Source organism: Lodderomyces beijingensis, assembly GCF_963989305.1.
Source record: "Lodderomyces beijingensis strain CBS 14171 genome assembly, chromosome: 5".
In the NCBI taxonomy this organism is placed as follows: Eukaryota; Fungi; Ascomycota; class Pichiomycetes; order Serinales; family Debaryomycetaceae; genus Lodderomyces; species Lodderomyces beijingensis.
This window is the reverse complement of record NC_089974.1, coordinates 669,480-686,875: the sequence shown is the minus strand read 5'-3', so window position 1 is coordinate 686,875 and position 17,396 is coordinate 669,480. Positions and strand designations below refer to the sequence as shown.

At 45.2% G+C, this 17,396-nt stretch overlaps 8 protein-coding genes across 8 annotated transcripts; 4 read left to right on the top strand and 4 right to left on the bottom strand. All coding sequences in view use genetic code 12, as the record gives it.

The window, feature by feature from the left end:
• Positions 1-324: 324 nt before the first annotated feature.
• LODBEIA_P41900 (uncharacterized protein) lies at positions 325-843 on the top strand (the record flags this gene model as incomplete). The annotated part of the gene is made up of 1 exon (XM_066974384.1): positions 325-843. One exon carries the CDS (start codon positions 325-327, stop codon positions 841-843), a length of 519 nt encoding a protein of 172 aa, XP_066831128.1.
• Positions 844-1,163: 320 nt separating this feature from the next.
• On the bottom strand, positions 1,164-2,300 carry LODBEIA_P41890 (uncharacterized protein; the record flags this gene model as incomplete). The annotated part of the gene is made up of 1 exon (XM_066974382.1): positions 1,164-2,300. The coding sequence occupies one exon, from the start codon at positions 2,298-2,300 to the stop codon at positions 1,164-1,166; it is 1,137 nt and encodes a 378-aa protein (XP_066831127.1).
• A 572-nt stretch (positions 2,301-2,872) lies between these two features.
• LODBEIA_P41880 (uncharacterized protein) lies at positions 2,873-4,327 on the bottom strand (the record flags this gene model as incomplete). The annotated part of the gene is made up of 1 exon (XM_066974381.1): positions 2,873-4,327. One exon carries the CDS (start codon positions 4,325-4,327, stop codon positions 2,873-2,875), a length of 1,455 nt encoding a protein of 484 aa, XP_066831126.1.
• A 2,979-nt stretch (positions 4,328-7,306) lies between these two features.
• Positions 7,307-8,176, top strand: LODBEIA_P41870 (uncharacterized protein; the record flags this gene model as incomplete). The annotated part of the gene is made up of 1 exon (XM_066974380.1): positions 7,307-8,176. One exon carries the CDS (start codon positions 7,307-7,309, stop codon positions 8,174-8,176), a length of 870 nt encoding a protein of 289 aa, XP_066831125.1.
• A 56-nt stretch (positions 8,177-8,232) lies between these two features.
• LODBEIA_P41860 (uncharacterized protein) lies at positions 8,233-11,271 on the bottom strand (the record flags this gene model as incomplete). The annotated part of the gene is made up of 1 exon (XM_066974379.1): positions 8,233-11,271. One exon carries the CDS (start codon positions 11,269-11,271, stop codon positions 8,233-8,235), a length of 3,039 nt encoding a protein of 1,012 aa, XP_066831124.1.
• A 366-nt stretch (positions 11,272-11,637) lies between these two features.
• On the bottom strand, positions 11,638-13,449 carry LODBEIA_P41850 (uncharacterized protein; the record flags this gene model as incomplete). Its single annotated transcript, XM_066974378.1, has 1 exon — positions 11,638-13,449. The coding sequence occupies one exon, from the start codon at positions 13,447-13,449 to the stop codon at positions 11,638-11,640; it is 1,812 nt and encodes a 603-aa protein (XP_066831123.1).
• Positions 13,450-13,571: 122 nt separating this feature from the next.
• On the top strand, positions 13,572-15,803 carry LODBEIA_P41840 (uncharacterized protein; the record flags this gene model as incomplete). The annotated part of the gene is made up of 1 exon (XM_066974377.1): positions 13,572-15,803. The coding sequence occupies one exon, from the start codon at positions 13,572-13,574 to the stop codon at positions 15,801-15,803; it is 2,232 nt and encodes a 743-aa protein (XP_066831122.1).
• Positions 15,804-16,331: 528 nt separating this feature from the next.
• On the top strand, positions 16,332-16,880 carry LODBEIA_P41830 (uncharacterized protein; the record flags this gene model as incomplete). The annotated part of the gene is made up of 1 exon (XM_066974376.1): positions 16,332-16,880. The coding sequence occupies one exon, from the start codon at positions 16,332-16,334 to the stop codon at positions 16,878-16,880; it is 549 nt and encodes a 182-aa protein (XP_066831121.1).
• Positions 16,881-17,396: the final 516 nt, after the last annotated feature.

The following is a 17,396-nucleotide window of genomic DNA, read 5'->3' as shown; positions in this document are numbered from 1 at the left end:
CTCACCAAGGAGGGGTCCCCCGAGCCAACAACACCATCATCGTCACGATTCGTTTTTGAAAAGCTGCATTAGGCTATGAGCAAGCTACACTGATCTGTATCCACATCCAACCACCCGAATCACCTCGTCGCCAAAAGTGCCCCAAAAGCCAAACGCAAATTTCCGCACTTCAGAAGCGCCACACTCGAATCAATCGAGATCCCCAAAAGGAAGGTTTATAATTTTTTTTTTTTTATTTCAAGGTCAGAACCATCCACCACCTTCCAAAAAGAAAACCTCTAGAAACTTTTCTTCCTCCTTTCTCTCCCATCACTCAATCTCACAATGGGGTACCACGCAGACTACTCCTCAACCGAGAACCTCACCAAGAAAGAAACCCTCCAGCACGTGCTCGACTCCTACACCGCGCTCGAGACCTCGAACTGGGTAACCAACCTCTCCAACTGCTCCTCGCTCCTCTGGCACGCCTACCACTCGCTCAACGTCCGCGTCAACTGGACGGGCTTCTACCTCGCTTCCGGTACCAACACCCACAGCCAAAGCAGGGAGTTGGAGTTGGGGCCCTTCCAAGGTAAAGTCGCGTGCCAGTCGATCAAGTGGGGCCAAGGTGTATGTGGCGTAGCGGCGCTGTTGAAGGCGACGCAATTGGTGGCGAACGTGCATGAGTTTCCGGGCCATATCGCGTGCGATGGGGAGACGCAGAGCGAGGTTGTCGTGCCGATTGTCAAGGGGGATGATGTTGTGGGTGTGATTGATTTGGATTGTTTGCTGTTGCTGGGGTTCGATGAGGTTGACGTGGAGTATTTGGAGAAGTTGGCTGAGTTGATTAGCCGTTGTCTCTAGCTGAAGATGAGGTCAGGATCACGATGATGATGGACTCCCACGCTGCTACGCTGCTATGCCGTTGCAAAGTTGTCTCTAACAACTAATGAGGCCATGTTTATCGTTCATAATAAAATACAGTTGGTTAATTACTATACACACATGAAAAAAAAAGAACTCAACAAACAACATCAACATCAACAACACCAACACACTCTCATATATATATAAAAGGGGGACATACAATTTTTTTTTCTTTCATTTTTCATTTTCCATCTTCATTTTCATTTTCTCTTCTCTTTTCCACTACATCCCAAAAAAAAAGAACAAAAAAAGTGAACTTACTCGCTAGCTTCGGCTCTTCTTTGCTCTTCTCTTTCCATGTTATGATATAATAACCCCTTGGCTTTTTCAACAGCTTGCTGGGTTCCCGTAATCGTGAATACTCTTTCGTCGGAGCCGTCGGTAGCTTCACTTATGCCAATCATGGCACCGCTGACTTTCCTTACCCCTTGGATTCTGCTGCCGTTTTTACCAATCAAAGCACCAACCATGTCGTTAGGGAAACTTATAGTGGCAGTCGACTTGCGGGTTAATTGATGGCTTCTAGGAATATAGTAAGTCGTGCCAACGCTGGAGCTGAAGTCTTCCATTAAGCATCTGGAAATCACTCTCAAGCAATCGTACAAGTCATCGACGGTACCTTGCAACTCCACCAATCTCTCGTTTGATCCGGGCAAAAACGATTTGGAAGCAATCATGGAAACACCAAAGTTTTGTTGAATCTGTTGGATTCTGGCGCCCTTGGATCCAATCAAGGTCCCCATTTGGCTATTGGGGATCAACAATCTCAAAATGGTGGTTTCACCTTCTACACACGGAGTCGAGCTCAATTGCTTGAGTGGGAAGTAGTTGTAGACTTCAATTGGTGCATTGCAAAGGGCCTGAGCGAAATAGCTAAGCGCCTTGGCACTATCGTCCAATTTCCCCGAAACAGTCAAGATTCTTTCGTGAGTTCCTGGGGTCAACCTTGAAATGCCCGCCTTGGTGTTGGTTTCGTTTCTGATGGAGTCAATCACTCCACCGTTTTGGCCAATCAAGCAGCCTGCTTCCTTGGCCGACACCAAGACACGGTAATTTATCAACACGTCCGTGTTGGACTTGTCGTCCAATGATGGCAAGGAAGTAGAATGATCATACCCGTTGCTATCTGCATGGGACTCTTCTTGGTCAGCACCACCAGCACCGGCGGCTGACTGAGCGGCGGTGCTGTCTGATGAGACATTGGCGTTGCTGTTGTCAGTGTCGTTGCCGTTATTGTTGTCTTTGGTGGCGGTGGCTGCAGTTGAAGCTTGATCAGCAGCTGCTGCTCCTGCTGGAGCAGCTGCAGCGGCGGCAGCAGCACCAGATGTGGGGACCGTCGATGGTTTTGGCTCATTTTCAGACGTGAAATTGGTGTCAAATAATGATTCAGTCATGTTAGGAGAGTCGAAAGATGAAGATGGTTATCGATGAGGAAAAAAGGGGGGAGAATGGAATTGGAGGGTGGCGGAGGGAAAAATCGGAAATCGTGGGCGCAGGGGGTGGGTTATTGCTATATCGTGTGGCTGTTCGTGTGTGTAGTGGCAGGTTGGCTGTGGTGTAGCAGTAGCAGTAGCAGCAGCTGGTGGTTGTAAGTGTACTATATGTACTGAGTTGAAGCGTACATATTTTGTTGTTGAAAAAAAAAAAATTACTGCCACTGACGACCGAAGGCTACCAAGTGTACGTGTGTGAGTACACGAAGTGCGGCTCTTTCCTGTTCTGGCGCAGTGTCGCAACAGCGTGCGGTGTCGTGTAGATTTTCGCGACACTGAACGTTACCCCTGCTTCCTACCTAGTTGCTGCTTCTGTTGTTTGTACACTAGAGAGAGAGATCCGGGATCCACCACTACAACTCTTTGTTTCATCGTTGATTCATAACTCATTGTAGATAAAAATATTGAAAACACACACCCACACACGCTAAATAAAAAAAACCTCGCTCGGATCGACACCTCTATCCTCAAACTTAAACTCCAATGTAATCTTTGGCACTGATGGTAGCGTAGCTTCCTCTTCTGTTTGGTGGGGGTTCCCTAATCAGACCAATACCGCTGCCAATATGTGCATCTAAACTTGCAAATTTCCTTGGTTTACTCAAGGGGTCAATTTCATCGTCATCGTTGTCGTCGTCGTCATCATCATTATTATTGTTATCATTAGTTTTGTTACTTTTGGTCTTGATTTTATTCTCGTTATAGTCATCGGCTTCCTCATGCAAATAAGCCAATCCTTCTTCGTCTTCGTGGCTTATCATGTCGGCAAATGAATAAAACTCAATAGCTGGCGAAACACCGTTGGTATCGGCGACCTCTCTGGGGTTACTTCTGGAAAAGGGAGTTGCTCCTGCAAAACTCGATGATCTTTTTGTTTGGAAAAACAGGAAAGGTGGAGGAGGAGCAGTCTGGTGGAGTTGTTGCAGTTGCAGTTGCAGCTGCTTTGCACTCAATTGAATACCTGGGGTAGATTTCGATAGATTCAGTTTGCAACCTGCGTGATTACTAAATTTCGACCCATCCAAAGTGGAAATAATCAGTTGAGATATAATGCTTCTTGCTCTAGGTCTCAATGTTGGCGATAACGAAACAGGAGGACTCAAGTCTGCAGGGGTCACCGAGTTTTGACTACTATTCTCGGGACTGGTATGAGTTCCTGTATGACTCCTGTAAAGAAAATTGTTGCCTTTAGCGAGGGTGATCTCGTCGCAGTAGCAATTCAATCTCACTTGGTCTAGTTGAATATTTGGATTTGTCAAGATTTCAGTTGTAGTATCTAAAATGGGACTAGTGTAATTCTCAATGTTATAGTGGATGGGCGTCTCTGGGTTGGATAAACAAGTCAAATGGTCATTGTTTGAGACTGATCTTTCAAATATGTCACTTGACGAGGAGCTACACGAAGCAACTGAGTTGTGATGGCGTGAAGCTGGAGGACTACTCATGGCAAGCAAATTTTGCAGTTGCAGTTGCTGCAGTTGCAGTTGGTGGTGTAAACGTGGTTGAGCTTGAGACTGTGACTGAGACTGCAGAGATTGCAGAGGCTGTTGATGATTTTTCTTTTCAGGGGTTGTCAACGACTGGTGATGCCGAATAGCTGGCGATAATTTAAGTTTATTAATGGTTTTTCTAACGAAATCATGGAGTTTTTCAATTTCATGGGGGTCTTCTTTGAATCTGGCGGGGTTATTTACATGGGTATCTGATTGACTCTTGCTAGTGGTAGGAGCAGCAGCCGCACTCACACTCGCTCCTACCCCGGCTCCTACCCCTGCCCCTGCAATATTCTGAGCTTGTCTTGACGAGGATGAATTTGACGATTTCATGGTCTTGACATTGGGACCTGTATTTGCAGAGTTGAGTTCATCTACCGATGAAGACAGATTACTGTATAGATTGAAGTTGACATCATGCGTGGACTGCGACATTTAAAATGGTGGACTATATTTGAATGAAATGGGGGGGGGGGGGGGGAAGAAAGAGTTTAACAAATCTCTTCCAAAGGGTGTATTAGTGTATTAATGGAGTAGTGACAGTAGTGATAGCAGTGATAGTTGTGACTTGTGCACGGTGACGGTATAGATTGTTGGTTGGTTATACTTTAGCGAAAAAAGTTTAAAAGAAATCGTGTAGATGCTGTGTATAAAGTTGAAGTACGCGGCTGGCACAAGGAGGGGGGGGGACCTAACGAACAAGTTGAATAAATAGGGAAATAAGGAAATACTCGAGGGTGATGATTATGGCTGATTATTATGGCCGAGTGTCTCGAGTAAAGCTCTGTTTAAGTGTTTTTGTCGGTGGACTGAAAAGATAAGAAGCCTCTGCTGTGGTGATATGGATATAGATATAGTAAGATATATATATATAGATCAATGTTGAAGTATATGTAGAAGTAGTAAGTGCAGAAGTGAGTAGGCGTGACTTGTTGGAAAATGAAATGTTGTGTTGTGGTTGTATTTGAAGATGACGATAGATGTTGGCTAGTGTGGTAGCAGCAGTAGTAGTGCTATGGTATCACCAGAAGTATCACCAGTAGCCGAGAGAGCAGTTGAATAAGTAATCTACGGCAAAGAAACTATGGGTTTCAAAAAAGATGATAGTGGTGAATGTGGTGAATGTGAGGAATATGGCAAAGAAAAGACAAATGTGCTTGATGATATACGTCTCTCGGAGACAGAGTAAGGAACGATGAGTCTATCTATGTAGGTGGTGTCGAGGGACAGCGTGACAGAGAGATGCCAGGGATGGACGATGTGTAGCAGTAATGTGAAATTGCCAGTGACTGAATGGAGAGATCATCTCCATCTGTTCCAAAATTAAAAGTAACCACAACCACAAGCGAAGCAGCTCAAGTAGCTCGAGGCATGAAGCAGAGAGATCTACCAACTACCAACTACCAACTACCGCCACTGCACTTGCTTATAATAATATCTGGGTTATTATTACAGCACCTGTTGTTTGTTGTGGTTGTCGATGTCATTCATTTTGAATTTGGTCCAATGGTCCAAGCAACCAACAATCCCATCATCGTCCACTTATAAATATATAACCACATCGAGCACGATATGGTGATTTGTGCATATTTCTCTCTCTCTCTCGCCAGTCAAGGTTGCAAACTCTGATACCAGAAGGCAAAGAACCCCTTCCACAAGAGCAGGGCAACAACTCAACATCCCCTACATGAAAGAGCAGACACGCCGAGGGCGGTAAAAAGTGGAGACAACAGCAGCAGCAGACTCTTGTTGAGGAGTAGGATATACAAGTGCTCTGTATTGGGTGTGTTGTGTGACCTCCACCTTCAACTCTCACCGAAATTTCTAAATTTCTGAAACGGCTACGAGTCCTCAACCACGCCACGTCCTCTTTTTCGTAAAAGAAAAACATAAAGCCAAAGTTCTTGCGCTCAAGACAACTCCTGCTTTGGAAATATACCCCTTCCAGTTTATGCAGTGGATCAGAGTGCTCCGTATCCTTCCTCGTCCCCTCTTCTTCCTCCTTCACGGCTCTCAAACGTTTTCGACGCATCACCCTTACGGTCTCTCTCGTCTTTCTCAACCTCCATCACCCCCGCCCCTCAGCAACGAAGAAGAAGAAAAAAACAAGGGATTCTCAGTCAACAAGACTCGCGCGTTAAAGTTGCTGGAATGATAAAACCCAAAAGGGATGATCATTTTTAAATTGGTAAAAAAAGGTTCAACAAAGGAGAATAGGAGATGGAGAAGGGGGAGGGGGGGAGAAGAAGAAAGTAGGAACAAGAAACAAGGAGGTAGATATGGCTGACGTTCTTGCAATTTTGCCAAAAAAGAAAGGAAAGAACCAGCAGTTGAAACATCTGCAGAGACAAGGATTGCTTCAAAAACAGCAGCAGCAACTGCCACCACCTCTTACCTTCTCCCCCCCTCCTCTACAAGTAAAGATTAACCTTTTTGGCAAACTTCGTCGCTTCCGCTTCCACTTTCGTATGAACAAACCACATTGAGTTAATCTGATTGGAGAAACCAGAGTCCTCTTTGGCTGAAAATCTTACCAGAAATCGGTCTAAGGCCCTTTCTTTTCCGGACATCTCTGTTGAAAGATTATATTCGCCGGTTAGTGCTTGTCTCTGGTAAACTGTTTCAATCTCGTGACGACATGGCACTTTTTTTGATTCATCGACTGCAGCCAAGGTGGTCTCTCACTCTTGCAAGCAACACTCTCTTATCAAACGGCACTTGAAAACCTGGGTGAACAGATGCCAGGGCCAGGGCTCCTCGCCTCTCGCTTACAACAACACTGCCACATTGGTTGCTTGTTTTTCTTTCGTTTGGTGCAACCAACATACCGATCCCAAGAGAGCCAGCGCAAAAACCCTCAACTTTTTTGATAATCGATAAAAGTGCTCGTTATGGCGCTTGCGTTGGTTAAACACGCCATTTCTGTTGTTCAACCATGAGTTTAGATTGCACTTTCATCTGCCACGTCACCAATTTTACGAAAGAGAAAGAGAAAAATCATACGACGGCGATGTTCATATCGCGGTTGTTTGAGCTGAGTGGATTGCATATTTGCATGAGGATCGGAGTTGGTTCATTCCAAGGCAACTCTATCTTGATTCACCACCAGACTGGCAACCCCAGTGGTACTTTTTCTCTAGTTTTTCACACCAACGACAGCACTTTTTCTTTTCCTGAAAGTTGCTTGAAACAGGGCGGTGCCCAAGACTTAACGTCATAACGCAAACGGACTCGTACTCTTCAACCAAAACTCTCAGGGGTCCAAGATAACCTTGTCCAGCGTTCAAGACTTGTGCCGTGTAGCTCCTCACCCACCTCAGTTGTTACTCCTCGAATTGCACGCAGCCCTTCAGTGAAAAAAAAGGGCCGCGGCATCATGAACTCTAACAAAATTCCACATAACCCCACCATCAAATGACAAGCACCAACAAACTAGAAAAACAGATTCTAACTCGATGCTACGACTCGCAGGCTGAAATATTGGCGATTTTGGAATCGAGGTACTCAACCACGGGCACTCAAAAACCTCACATCTTCTTCAAAAAGACAAGCACCACCAATACCACTCCCTCCACCCTCAAACAGACAACCACAACCATTAAGAGGCAAGATGTATCGAGCCAGCGTCGAAAGACAACACGCACAGAAGTCAAATCCTACATCACCGCAACCCTCAAATCCCAACGCAAACTAATCAAAAAGATCCAAGCGAACCGCAATTTAGCGGTAGAAGAGTACTTGCACCGCTACAACATCCCCAAATTCGAGCATTTTCTCGAGATGAACCACCTCTGGCACCAATACATGCAGAGCCTCCTCCTGCTTTCCAGTAGTGGTGCATCATCGTCGTTGTCCATCCCGTCCCAATCGATCTTGCCCAAGTTGGCCAGCGCCGATTTCAACGGGTGTCTAGTCTCGGTGATCCAGTCGCGCAATACCAATCTCGTGGGCATACGCGGTATTGTAGTATGGGACGCGCAGCATAGCTTTATCTTGGTGTGTCCGCGCGGTGAAGAGTCGAGGGAGTGGAATGCTGGTGTGGCGAGAGGCGACATTAGTGCCGGTGATATCGTTGGTGGGCTTAAGATTGTACCCAAGAAGCATACATTATTTGCATTCGATGTCGTCTTGCCCTGCGATGATGGTGCTGGAGACGGAGACGGGGTTGGTGACGGGGAGGTGGAGAGCCTAGGCTTTACTATACTTGGATCGAGATTCGAACTTCGGAGCGTGGATCGCGCCGCTCGAAAGTTCAAGAACCATGCCGTGGATGATATTCTATAACAAAGTATATACATGTACATATATGACCTGTATATTTCCTCCGAGGTTGATCATTTCTAAAAACAATTAAATTGGATGGCTGTGCTCTGCAAATGGATCTTTAAAGCCTCTTCGAGCTCGTAATCACCATGATGCACCTCAGCTCCAACACCGGCACCATCTTTCCGCATACTTTCAATTTCATTAACGAGCACATCGTACAATTTCTTACTCGCGTCATTAAACCGCAAAATATTCGAGCCTTCAAAGATTTCCCACAAGAACCACACATCAAGCATCAAATTCGATAATCGCGCCCTTGACAAATGTTGCTGGCTGTTCCTCACACAGTCCAAGATGTTCTTGAGAAACGACAGTTGAAGCTCATTCAAGATCGTGACAAACACTTCCTCGCTCGTTAATGGCTTCATTCGAAACACAAGCTTAACGAAATGCATCAACACTTGATAGACAAACCCGTCAACCATGGGCATATTCTCCAACGGCTCAATTCGTTCGCCGCGATCTCCAAAATTGCTAGGGTCGAATTTGGCAAAGAAATCCAGGGTGAGGTTTGACACGTAGCCCTTTTCGTTACTGAGGATATCTTCAATAATAGTCAAACTGGCTTGATCAATGTCGGAAAATAGCTTCAAGTTTTGCTTCGATAAACTCTTGGTGTACTGTTTATCAAACTCAAAAATTAAGCGAGGATACGTGATTCTCGATAGCTTGTCGAAATTGTTCATGGTTAATATCTTGAATAACTCAATATTGGCCCCCTTGGCAATCTCCGTTTCGTTGTAAATTTGCCGGTCGATATTGTATTTTTTCATCATTGAGTCAACCACAATGTTCAAAGTTCTCATAAATTGAATCTCGATACTCATTAAAATCCGTTTGCTTGGATAATTGGCAACCACGGCAAATTCCGAGTTGATATTGCTATTACTACCAGTGTTATTGTTATTGGTATTTTCCTTTGCGCTCGTCATGGTGATTTTAGCAATCTTGCGAATCATGTAAAGCTGATAATACTCAATGATATTCATCAATTTCGTACATGATCCATCCTTCGTATTGTACTTGTCTTCAATTTTCCAATCTTCCATTTCGTAAAATTGAGAACAATCGTTAACCCACGTTGAGCACACAGCTTCCAAGATCTTTTGATTGATTTGAAGCGATGAGTTTCGAAGCTGCTTGAGGTTGCGATTGGTATCCTGGAATTTGCTAATGTTGCCAATCACACCAACAATGTTGCCCAATTTCTGCATAAAGTTATTGATTAGCACCTGGATCCTGCCAAGATGGTAAACCGAGGATAAGGAATTGGCGTAACAGGGCACAAATTGTTTATAATTGGAAGGCGACGATTCCAATTGGTTGACCCCATCTGCATCCTTGGTTTCATCATCAAACAAGGTGGTCAAGATCGCCACCACTTGATTGATCATCACAAAGAATTCATCGCGTATTTCACCATTGGGATCAACTCCCAATCGGTAGTAATGCGAGTAGTTGTTGACAAACTTATCGGCAAGCCGAAGAAACAACACCTCCAAGTAGTTTAGAAAGTTGAGCAAGACCAACCACGTCTCATTAATCAAGCTCAAATCCAACGAGTCGTTGCTTTCAAAGGCCTCATCTATCGTGCGCAATTTTTCGTCATTGGTTTTGGCAAACTTAATCTCCTCTTTGTATTTTTCATACTTGTCGGCAATGTAATTCACATGCGAGCCGCTTCTTCTCTCGGCTTTAAGCGAGGAAACGTAATCGACTAGCTTGTTTTGCATAAGCAAAAACCTGCTATCGAATTTACCAACTTGATATTCAAAGTCCTTGTTGATAATCTCGATTTGCTTCAAGAGGAAATCCCGAACTGGACCAAGCTGGCCAACACCGTGACCCTGGCCTTGGGACTCGGGGCTTTGGGAAGTCTCCTCGGTGGTCAACTTAAGCAAACTTTCAACAAGAGTCATAAACTTGGCGTTGTCAGTGGAAAACTCAGTTCCGTTTTTGTTTGCCTCGTGGTCCAATGACAAAAGCTCGGCGTGCACTTTGTTTCTATATTGCCGGGCAATCTCATCGACTTCGTTGAAGACCGTACTGATCAATGCCAACTTTAACGTATTGTCATTTTCAGAATCTTGTACAAAAGAAGCATCAGTGTCAGCAGCCGAGCTCAACTGCCCTTGGCGATTATTTTTGTCCTTTTGCGTTTTAGACATGTCATTCTCTTTAGCTATGTTCGATTGAAACTTTTGTAAGAAAATCTCCTTTTCCCTCACGTATCGGTTGTACTCATTTATAAACTTGTTATCATCGTTGCTTGAAAGTGCCTGGATCAAATTGGCCGACAAATTGAAAAAAAAACTGTTTTCCTTGACAAATTCCACAATGGTGGCAATCTTCCCCTCTCTGGTCCTGTTATCAGAAATAGGCCGCAACATGAGCGAAGTTGAAGTTATCAAATTATTCAACGAGAGCTCCAACTCAGAGGACAATTCTTGTCCGCCCGCGGGGCCCCTGCCCGCGATCTTGTGTCGACGAGGGTTGAAAACCTTGGAGTTGTCCTTTTCCTGCTGCATGCGGGTCTTTTGGTTGACAAACTCATTCAACGACCGATCAATTCTCTGTTTACAATCGATGAATCTGTCAAAGTTTTGCTCAATCGAGTGCTTTAAATCATCGGTGTACAAATGTATCCCATTTTCCAAGATTCGAAGTGCTCCATCCAACTCCTGCAAGGATGTATCCTTGTGCACACTATTGAGATACTTGTATGCATTGAAATCTCGTGAACTCACAAGGAAACTTTCCAACCTGGGATCGTCATGAGCCTTGACTATTTGTTTCCGGAGCAAATCCTGCACGATGTTCGAGCCTCTTCCCTTCAAAGGGTCCTCAAAATCATGTGTGTGGTTTGGTACCTCCTTAACTCCCGAATCGTGTAGTTTTTCTAGTAGTTTAAACTGTTCTTCTGTTGACAAACTGGTCAAATCTTGCGAGTAGTTGTTTTCAATTCTGGTCAAGTCCTCTCTTGCCGTGGGATTTAACGTTCTTAATCCGTAAACTGCTAGCAATTCGTTATCCGTTGGTCGATATTCCAACATCTCTTAAGTGCTTGTCTTCAGCTCCTGCGCCTCCAGATGTGCAAATAGCGGGAGGACGAAGAGGGGGGTGGTTCTCTTGATATACACTCTACAATATTCACGTATCGTACCAAACTCGGCGGTATACACCTCCGGTGGGAACCAAAATGAGACCAAGCATTTTTGGCAACCGCTGCACTACCTTGTCTCCAGATCAACAAACAGAGCAATGGTTGAAACTGATCCAACGAAGCCGAAGCAGTGCCATCCCCCATCCAGTTACTCTTTGACGTGACCACTGGGTGTAAATTGAAAGCTGATCCATAAAAGAGCATTACAGGCTTCTCAGATTTTTTTTTTTTCATTCACCCGACCTAAAATCTCTATTTAAGTTTTGGACGTTGACTCATCAAGGTTCTGTTTCACAATCTTTTGGAATTTCATTTTCGACGATTCCTTACCATTGGTATTATTCTGATCACCAAGCGGTAACACCTCGTCTCTGAGATAATTCTGAAAGTCCTGCATTTGCCAGCCAGGTTTGTCGCCGATATCATTTGCATATTTCCTCATTAGCTTCCCCCATTGGATATCATCGGCCGAGGAATAATTCTTCTTTTTTAATCTCTTCAAAAGCCAGAGTTTGTCCAAGTGGCCCATACGCGGTGGATGGATCCTACTCGCTGTCTCATTGAGCAGCAGCCACTTGTCTCGGCACTGTAATCGTGACCTTTGTCCATCCATTTTTTCACTCACAATTGTCCAATTGACTTTTTCCGCACTCAATGGTGAACTATCGCCAAGCTCTCTCAAATCCTGTATTATTTCATTTACTGCGTCAACCAACCGCTCTTCTTCGTCGCGCGACCACCGCTGCGATTTCCTGGCATCGCCACACTTGAGATAATTTCTCCATCGATCTCGACAGTCCTCGGGCATCCTGCCCATGATTTCGCCAATTTTTTTCCATTGGCTCGGATTTACAATGGCCAAATTCAGTAATTGCGCGTCTTCGTCTTTGGTCCATTTGCCTCTCGCGTCAAATATGTGGTATTTCCTCCTGATGTGTTTGTAGATGCTGGAGTTTGATCGATAGGGAAACGCCTTGCGGACATCGATCCAGAAGTTATCAGTTACACGTTCATCGTTCCATATTCGCCGACACAATTGGTCGCGATTCCAATTCCTGAAATGGCACACGCCTGCAAGGTAGTAGTCGATGATTGCGTTCTCTTCGGCTAAAAAGGGTCTAGACTTGGTTTTCGTCGGTGATGCAGAATTTTGCTCAAACCATTCGTTGGATTTTTGTGCAGTGATGGACACGAGATGGTCCTCGTCTATGACTTTGTTAAAGTCGTGAGATGAAGCTTCAGAAGAGGCCAGCGAGCCTCCAGCTTGAGCCTGTTTCAGTGGCGACTGTTGAACTGAATTGTTACCCTCTTCTTTTTCTTCAACCAAGGAATGCGCCGCATTTGGAACTTGCTGTTGCTGCTGTTGTTGTTGCTCGCTGGACTCACCTGACGAGTCCCGTTGTTTACTCTGAGCAGGTACTTCTTTTTTCATTTTTGGATCGGACTTGTTTCTGCTCTCCTGGGGCTTTTCCACTTTTGCAACACTCGGCACTGCGCCATCAAACACGTCCTGGTTTGGTTTAGATTTCTTCAGCTTCTTTCTTGGGACCTCCTCGTTGACCTCCAGTTTCTTTTTTTTCCTCTTTTTATCATCACCTTTTCTTGCACGATTTCCGCCTGTTATATCCACCACGTTCTGTTTCCTTTCGATAGGTTCTTGTTCAGTTTGAACTGTGCCTTCAACTTTTCCTTTTCCGCTGTTCGACCTTACTTGTTCAACACTTTTCACGTCATTTGCCTGCTTGCGCTTTGCTAACTTTGCCTCATGATTGCCTTTCTTTTTGGACATCTGTTGACCATTCGTTTTTACCTTAAACACAGGTTTCGTTGCCCATCTTAGCATTAGGTCCCGATGATTCCCGCGTTCAACGCATTCGCTGGCGATGAGTTTCGCTTGCCAGGCCCCGATGGATGGTTCATGTGTTGAGGTTCCAGCAGACTTGCCAATGACGCGAGGCATCAAGTTTCCCGTTGCTACCATTTCACTCTGCCATACCCCACGGTACGAAGCTCTGGGACCACCACCAACCTTGCACCTTGCACCTTCCGCTACTTTCAACGAGCCCATCTCCCATCATGGCACATTACTTTACCCAGTATCTCCCGTCAATCAGTATTCCACCTTCGATCAGACTGGGGGAGGAAAAACTCGCTGCAGATATCCAAGTCCAACAATGCCAGATACTGCATATGGCAATATTTTCAACACATGATGGTGGTGACAATCAAGGAGGAGGAGGAGAAGATGCTGCTGGAAACAACGCACCAGCAAGGTCAAATGATGCTGAAGAAGAATTGAATCGGCTGATCCTCATGTTTATTCTGTGTTTGGAAAAGGAAAAAGAAGAAAGAGAAGGAGAAGGAGACGCAGACGCAGACGAAGACGAAGAAGATGAAGCAAATCTGCTGGGCAACAATACCGGGGCGAAAATGCGAATGGTGGGGTTGATGCGAGGAGTCAAGGCATTTGCACAGCAGTTTCAGCAAACAATTAGAGGAGCAAGTGGAGATAATGCCATAAAAAACCCCGATGCCTCGCTCGTGATCAAGGCAACTACGGGCTCCTTCTTGGTTCTCGAGTTGGAGAAAAATTATCATCTCGTATGCTGCATATCATCAACAGATGAGATTGTGATGAAGCAATTGGAGAGTTTGATACGACAAAGATACTCAGCATTTAGCTTGCTGAACAAGTCCATTCCGGTCTTGACGAAAGATATTGGTGCTCAAGCCGTGGGGGACACCCTTGGCAAATTCTGGCTCCACTTTATGGCGTCGTACAACCGCGCCAACGTCAAGGTAGAAGGGATGAAATGGCCCAATTATTTAAATCCAGGCGGAGCTTTAACACTTTTGGCAGAAAGCGGGAACATCAAACTCTTGCACAAGAAATCCTCTTTTGGCCTACAGCCAAGACTTCAAGATGAGTTTTTGAAAATGTTGAAGAATGAAAACACCGTGCCACAGGGAATAATAGTCAACTGCATTGACAGGTCAAATTCGAAACTGCTAGGCTTGATATTTGCACGCTTAGTGACAGATTGCAAACTCAGGGAAGAGTCGCTTATTGGTTTGTCTAATTACATCGAGGAGGAAGTCATGAGCGGCGGAAGCACGGATCCCAGAGACGAGAGTGCATCTTTGCACGAGTCACCATCGTCACCATTGTTAGCACCACCACCACCACCACCGTCGTCAGCATTACCGCAGCCTGGCCAAGCGCAGGACTTGTCTCTTTATAATCCGCTCAGATACACCGACACTTTGATGAGTCCCTTGTACTCGGTATCCAACATAATGAGATTGAAAAATGTATATGATCCTTCAAACCTGGCACCGGAGAGAGAGCTGGAAGTGAACGGGAACCACGTGCAGGAACAACAAGAAGCAGGTGGAAGGTGGTTTTCAATTCCTGCCGTGTTTAGCAACAAGCTTGCGTCGCAACCACAGGGCCAACTTCAACACGGACCGAGTGAAGTTAATGGGCTTCTCAACAACGTTGATGCAAACACGGATGCAACCGAAGAAGGCCATGACGAAGCGCAGCATGACGTTTCAGAAGAAGAGGAAGCGGAGGAGCCCGCCAGTTCCGGGATCTTTATTTTTGGAAATAGGGCCAATGATACTACGACGAAACGCAAGATTATTTATTTGCCTTTGCAGGAGTCAGAAGAAGAAGAAAAAGAGCAAGGAGAGGCATTTTGCGAATGTGAACTTATCAGCTATTCGCACGACGGCATCGTGGTGACTTTGATTTATCAAACACTGCAAACTGCACCTGAAACTGAAACTGGAGAGTTTTATGACCAGTTGGCAGAGTCGATATTGGAACCCTTGATAGAAGAGATCCATGGTGAAGTCAACAACGGCAGTGTATTTAGCAGGAATCTCGCCAGCAGCATGGGCTCATTACGAACATTGAACATACCGTATGAACTGGTGTCAAGAGTCGATAACGATTTCTTCTACGCCATCTATGATCTCCGTGACAACTCGTATCGATCGTCACTACCGCAATTGCCACTCGTGAAGCCCAACAATGAATCAATCTACCACATTCACGACCAGTTGGTCAAGATCCTAACTCCCGTTTTCAAGCTGAGAAATGAGGCGAGTGCCGTTAATGAATATTTCCACAAGTTCACCACCAGTTACAAGAACGACTGGATGGTTTACTATATCAAGTACGGGCACAAACTAATCCTAGTCATAAAAAATAAAAGCAAAAATAAAAATAGCAGCATCAAGAACAAGAACAAGGCATTGAACGGCACAAGTGGTGCTGAACTCAACATCGACAAGGGCTTATTGGATCAGATGACTGGAGCATTTTCAGAGTATGCAAATTTGGGGTTTTTGGATAACTTGGGTGACGATGTAAAGTATTGGCTAGGTTTGGTGGCCGAGGATGCAGAAACTTGAGTGCCAGGAAGCTCTTTGGCACTCGATTCCATTGCCAACACCGGGGATTGGACTTATATCTTATCTCCTCGGCGAATATATCATAATGGCAGAACTCAATTTTTTCCCCTGAATCGGATCATATTCTAAGCCTAAGGACAGGCCATGTGGCATGGTGAACTTTTCTTTTTCTTTTTGGCTGCCGTGGGCCGCGCGGGGACGGAAAAAGCTCAATCTGGAAATTTTCCGAGCAACAATAGTTGCTCTGAGCCGCACAGGCAATGTCTACAGTCCAGAGCATCTTTCACTTGCTATACAGTGATGCTCTATTGCTTGCCAAATTGTCAGATTCAAACTTTCATCGCATTTTCAAAAATTTCGCGAATCACTACAAACGGTACTTACTAGCCAGGACATTGAGCATTGGGCATTGAGCATTGTTGAAAGTTGACTAGAAGAAGGTTTCGGATTGCTAGACGTTCCACAATTGTTTTTCTCAATATTTTCAAGTTTTCCAGACACCTCCAGTTTCGGAGGTTTATTTCCAGCATGAGAAGCATCAAAGAGTATAACGTCGGTATGACCATCGAAGTCAATGACAGGATGCAAAAGGACTACTCCTACAAATTGACGGAAAAGATGGGCGACAAGGCTGACGACTATGGAGACGCTGGATTCGAGCCGGAGTTGACACCAGAGGAGATGTTGGCGGCGGGCGTATTTGAAGGAAAGTACTTGAACGACTGCACCGAGGAATTCCCCAAGGAATGGTTTGAAAAGTCCAAAAAGAAGCGCGTGGAGGTAGGGAAGCCGCCCGATTATAAGTTGAATCGGTTCAAGATCAAAAGCCGACAGTCGTTGGTGATCTGGCAGGAAAACCACTGGGTCTTGGGCGACGACCCTCGTGGATGGTTCCAGTGGTACTGCAGGTACTGGCTAGGCCGGCGTGCGGATGTGGACGGGTTCCAAAAGAAGAGGTGGAAGGCGTTCAAGCGTCACCGGGGCCAAGTGAAGCACAACTGCGAACCCGGTGATTTGGAATGCCGTCCCAAACAGCGGCAGGCATTGCTTCAGTGGGCCTATGACCCATACATCTGACTCAATATAACAAAAATAGAATCCGTTTTTGTTCCAGTTGCATGCATATGGAAGATTGACCCCGGGGACGTTTGATCGTTACTACACATTTGCAAAAAAAAACAAAAACAAAAAACAAGTAGACAAAATAAACGACCTCATCTCTTGCGCAATGGCAAACACACTTACGTTGAGCTGTAACCCTTCCAACCTCTTGCTGGCGGGCTTCCCGTCTGATGGTTGTTCGACATGTCTCCGTAGTTCAAGTGTCGAGGCCGAAAGGCTCTCGCCCTGCATAGTGGTCGAAGGTTCGAGAAGGAAAAAAAAAAAGACGACCAGTCGCTTGCACCTCGACTTGCTATGAAGATCTTAAAAGACCAAACCCCCACCACCACGCTTGAACCAGGACAGGTTTATTTGAAGGAGGATAAGTCTGATCCAGCTCTAGGTTTTAAGCACGGCGAATAAGGATTAGCAATTGACCAGTGTCAAGGCGAAAGAAAGCTAAGGAAAGAAAAGAACCGAGGAAAAATTGAG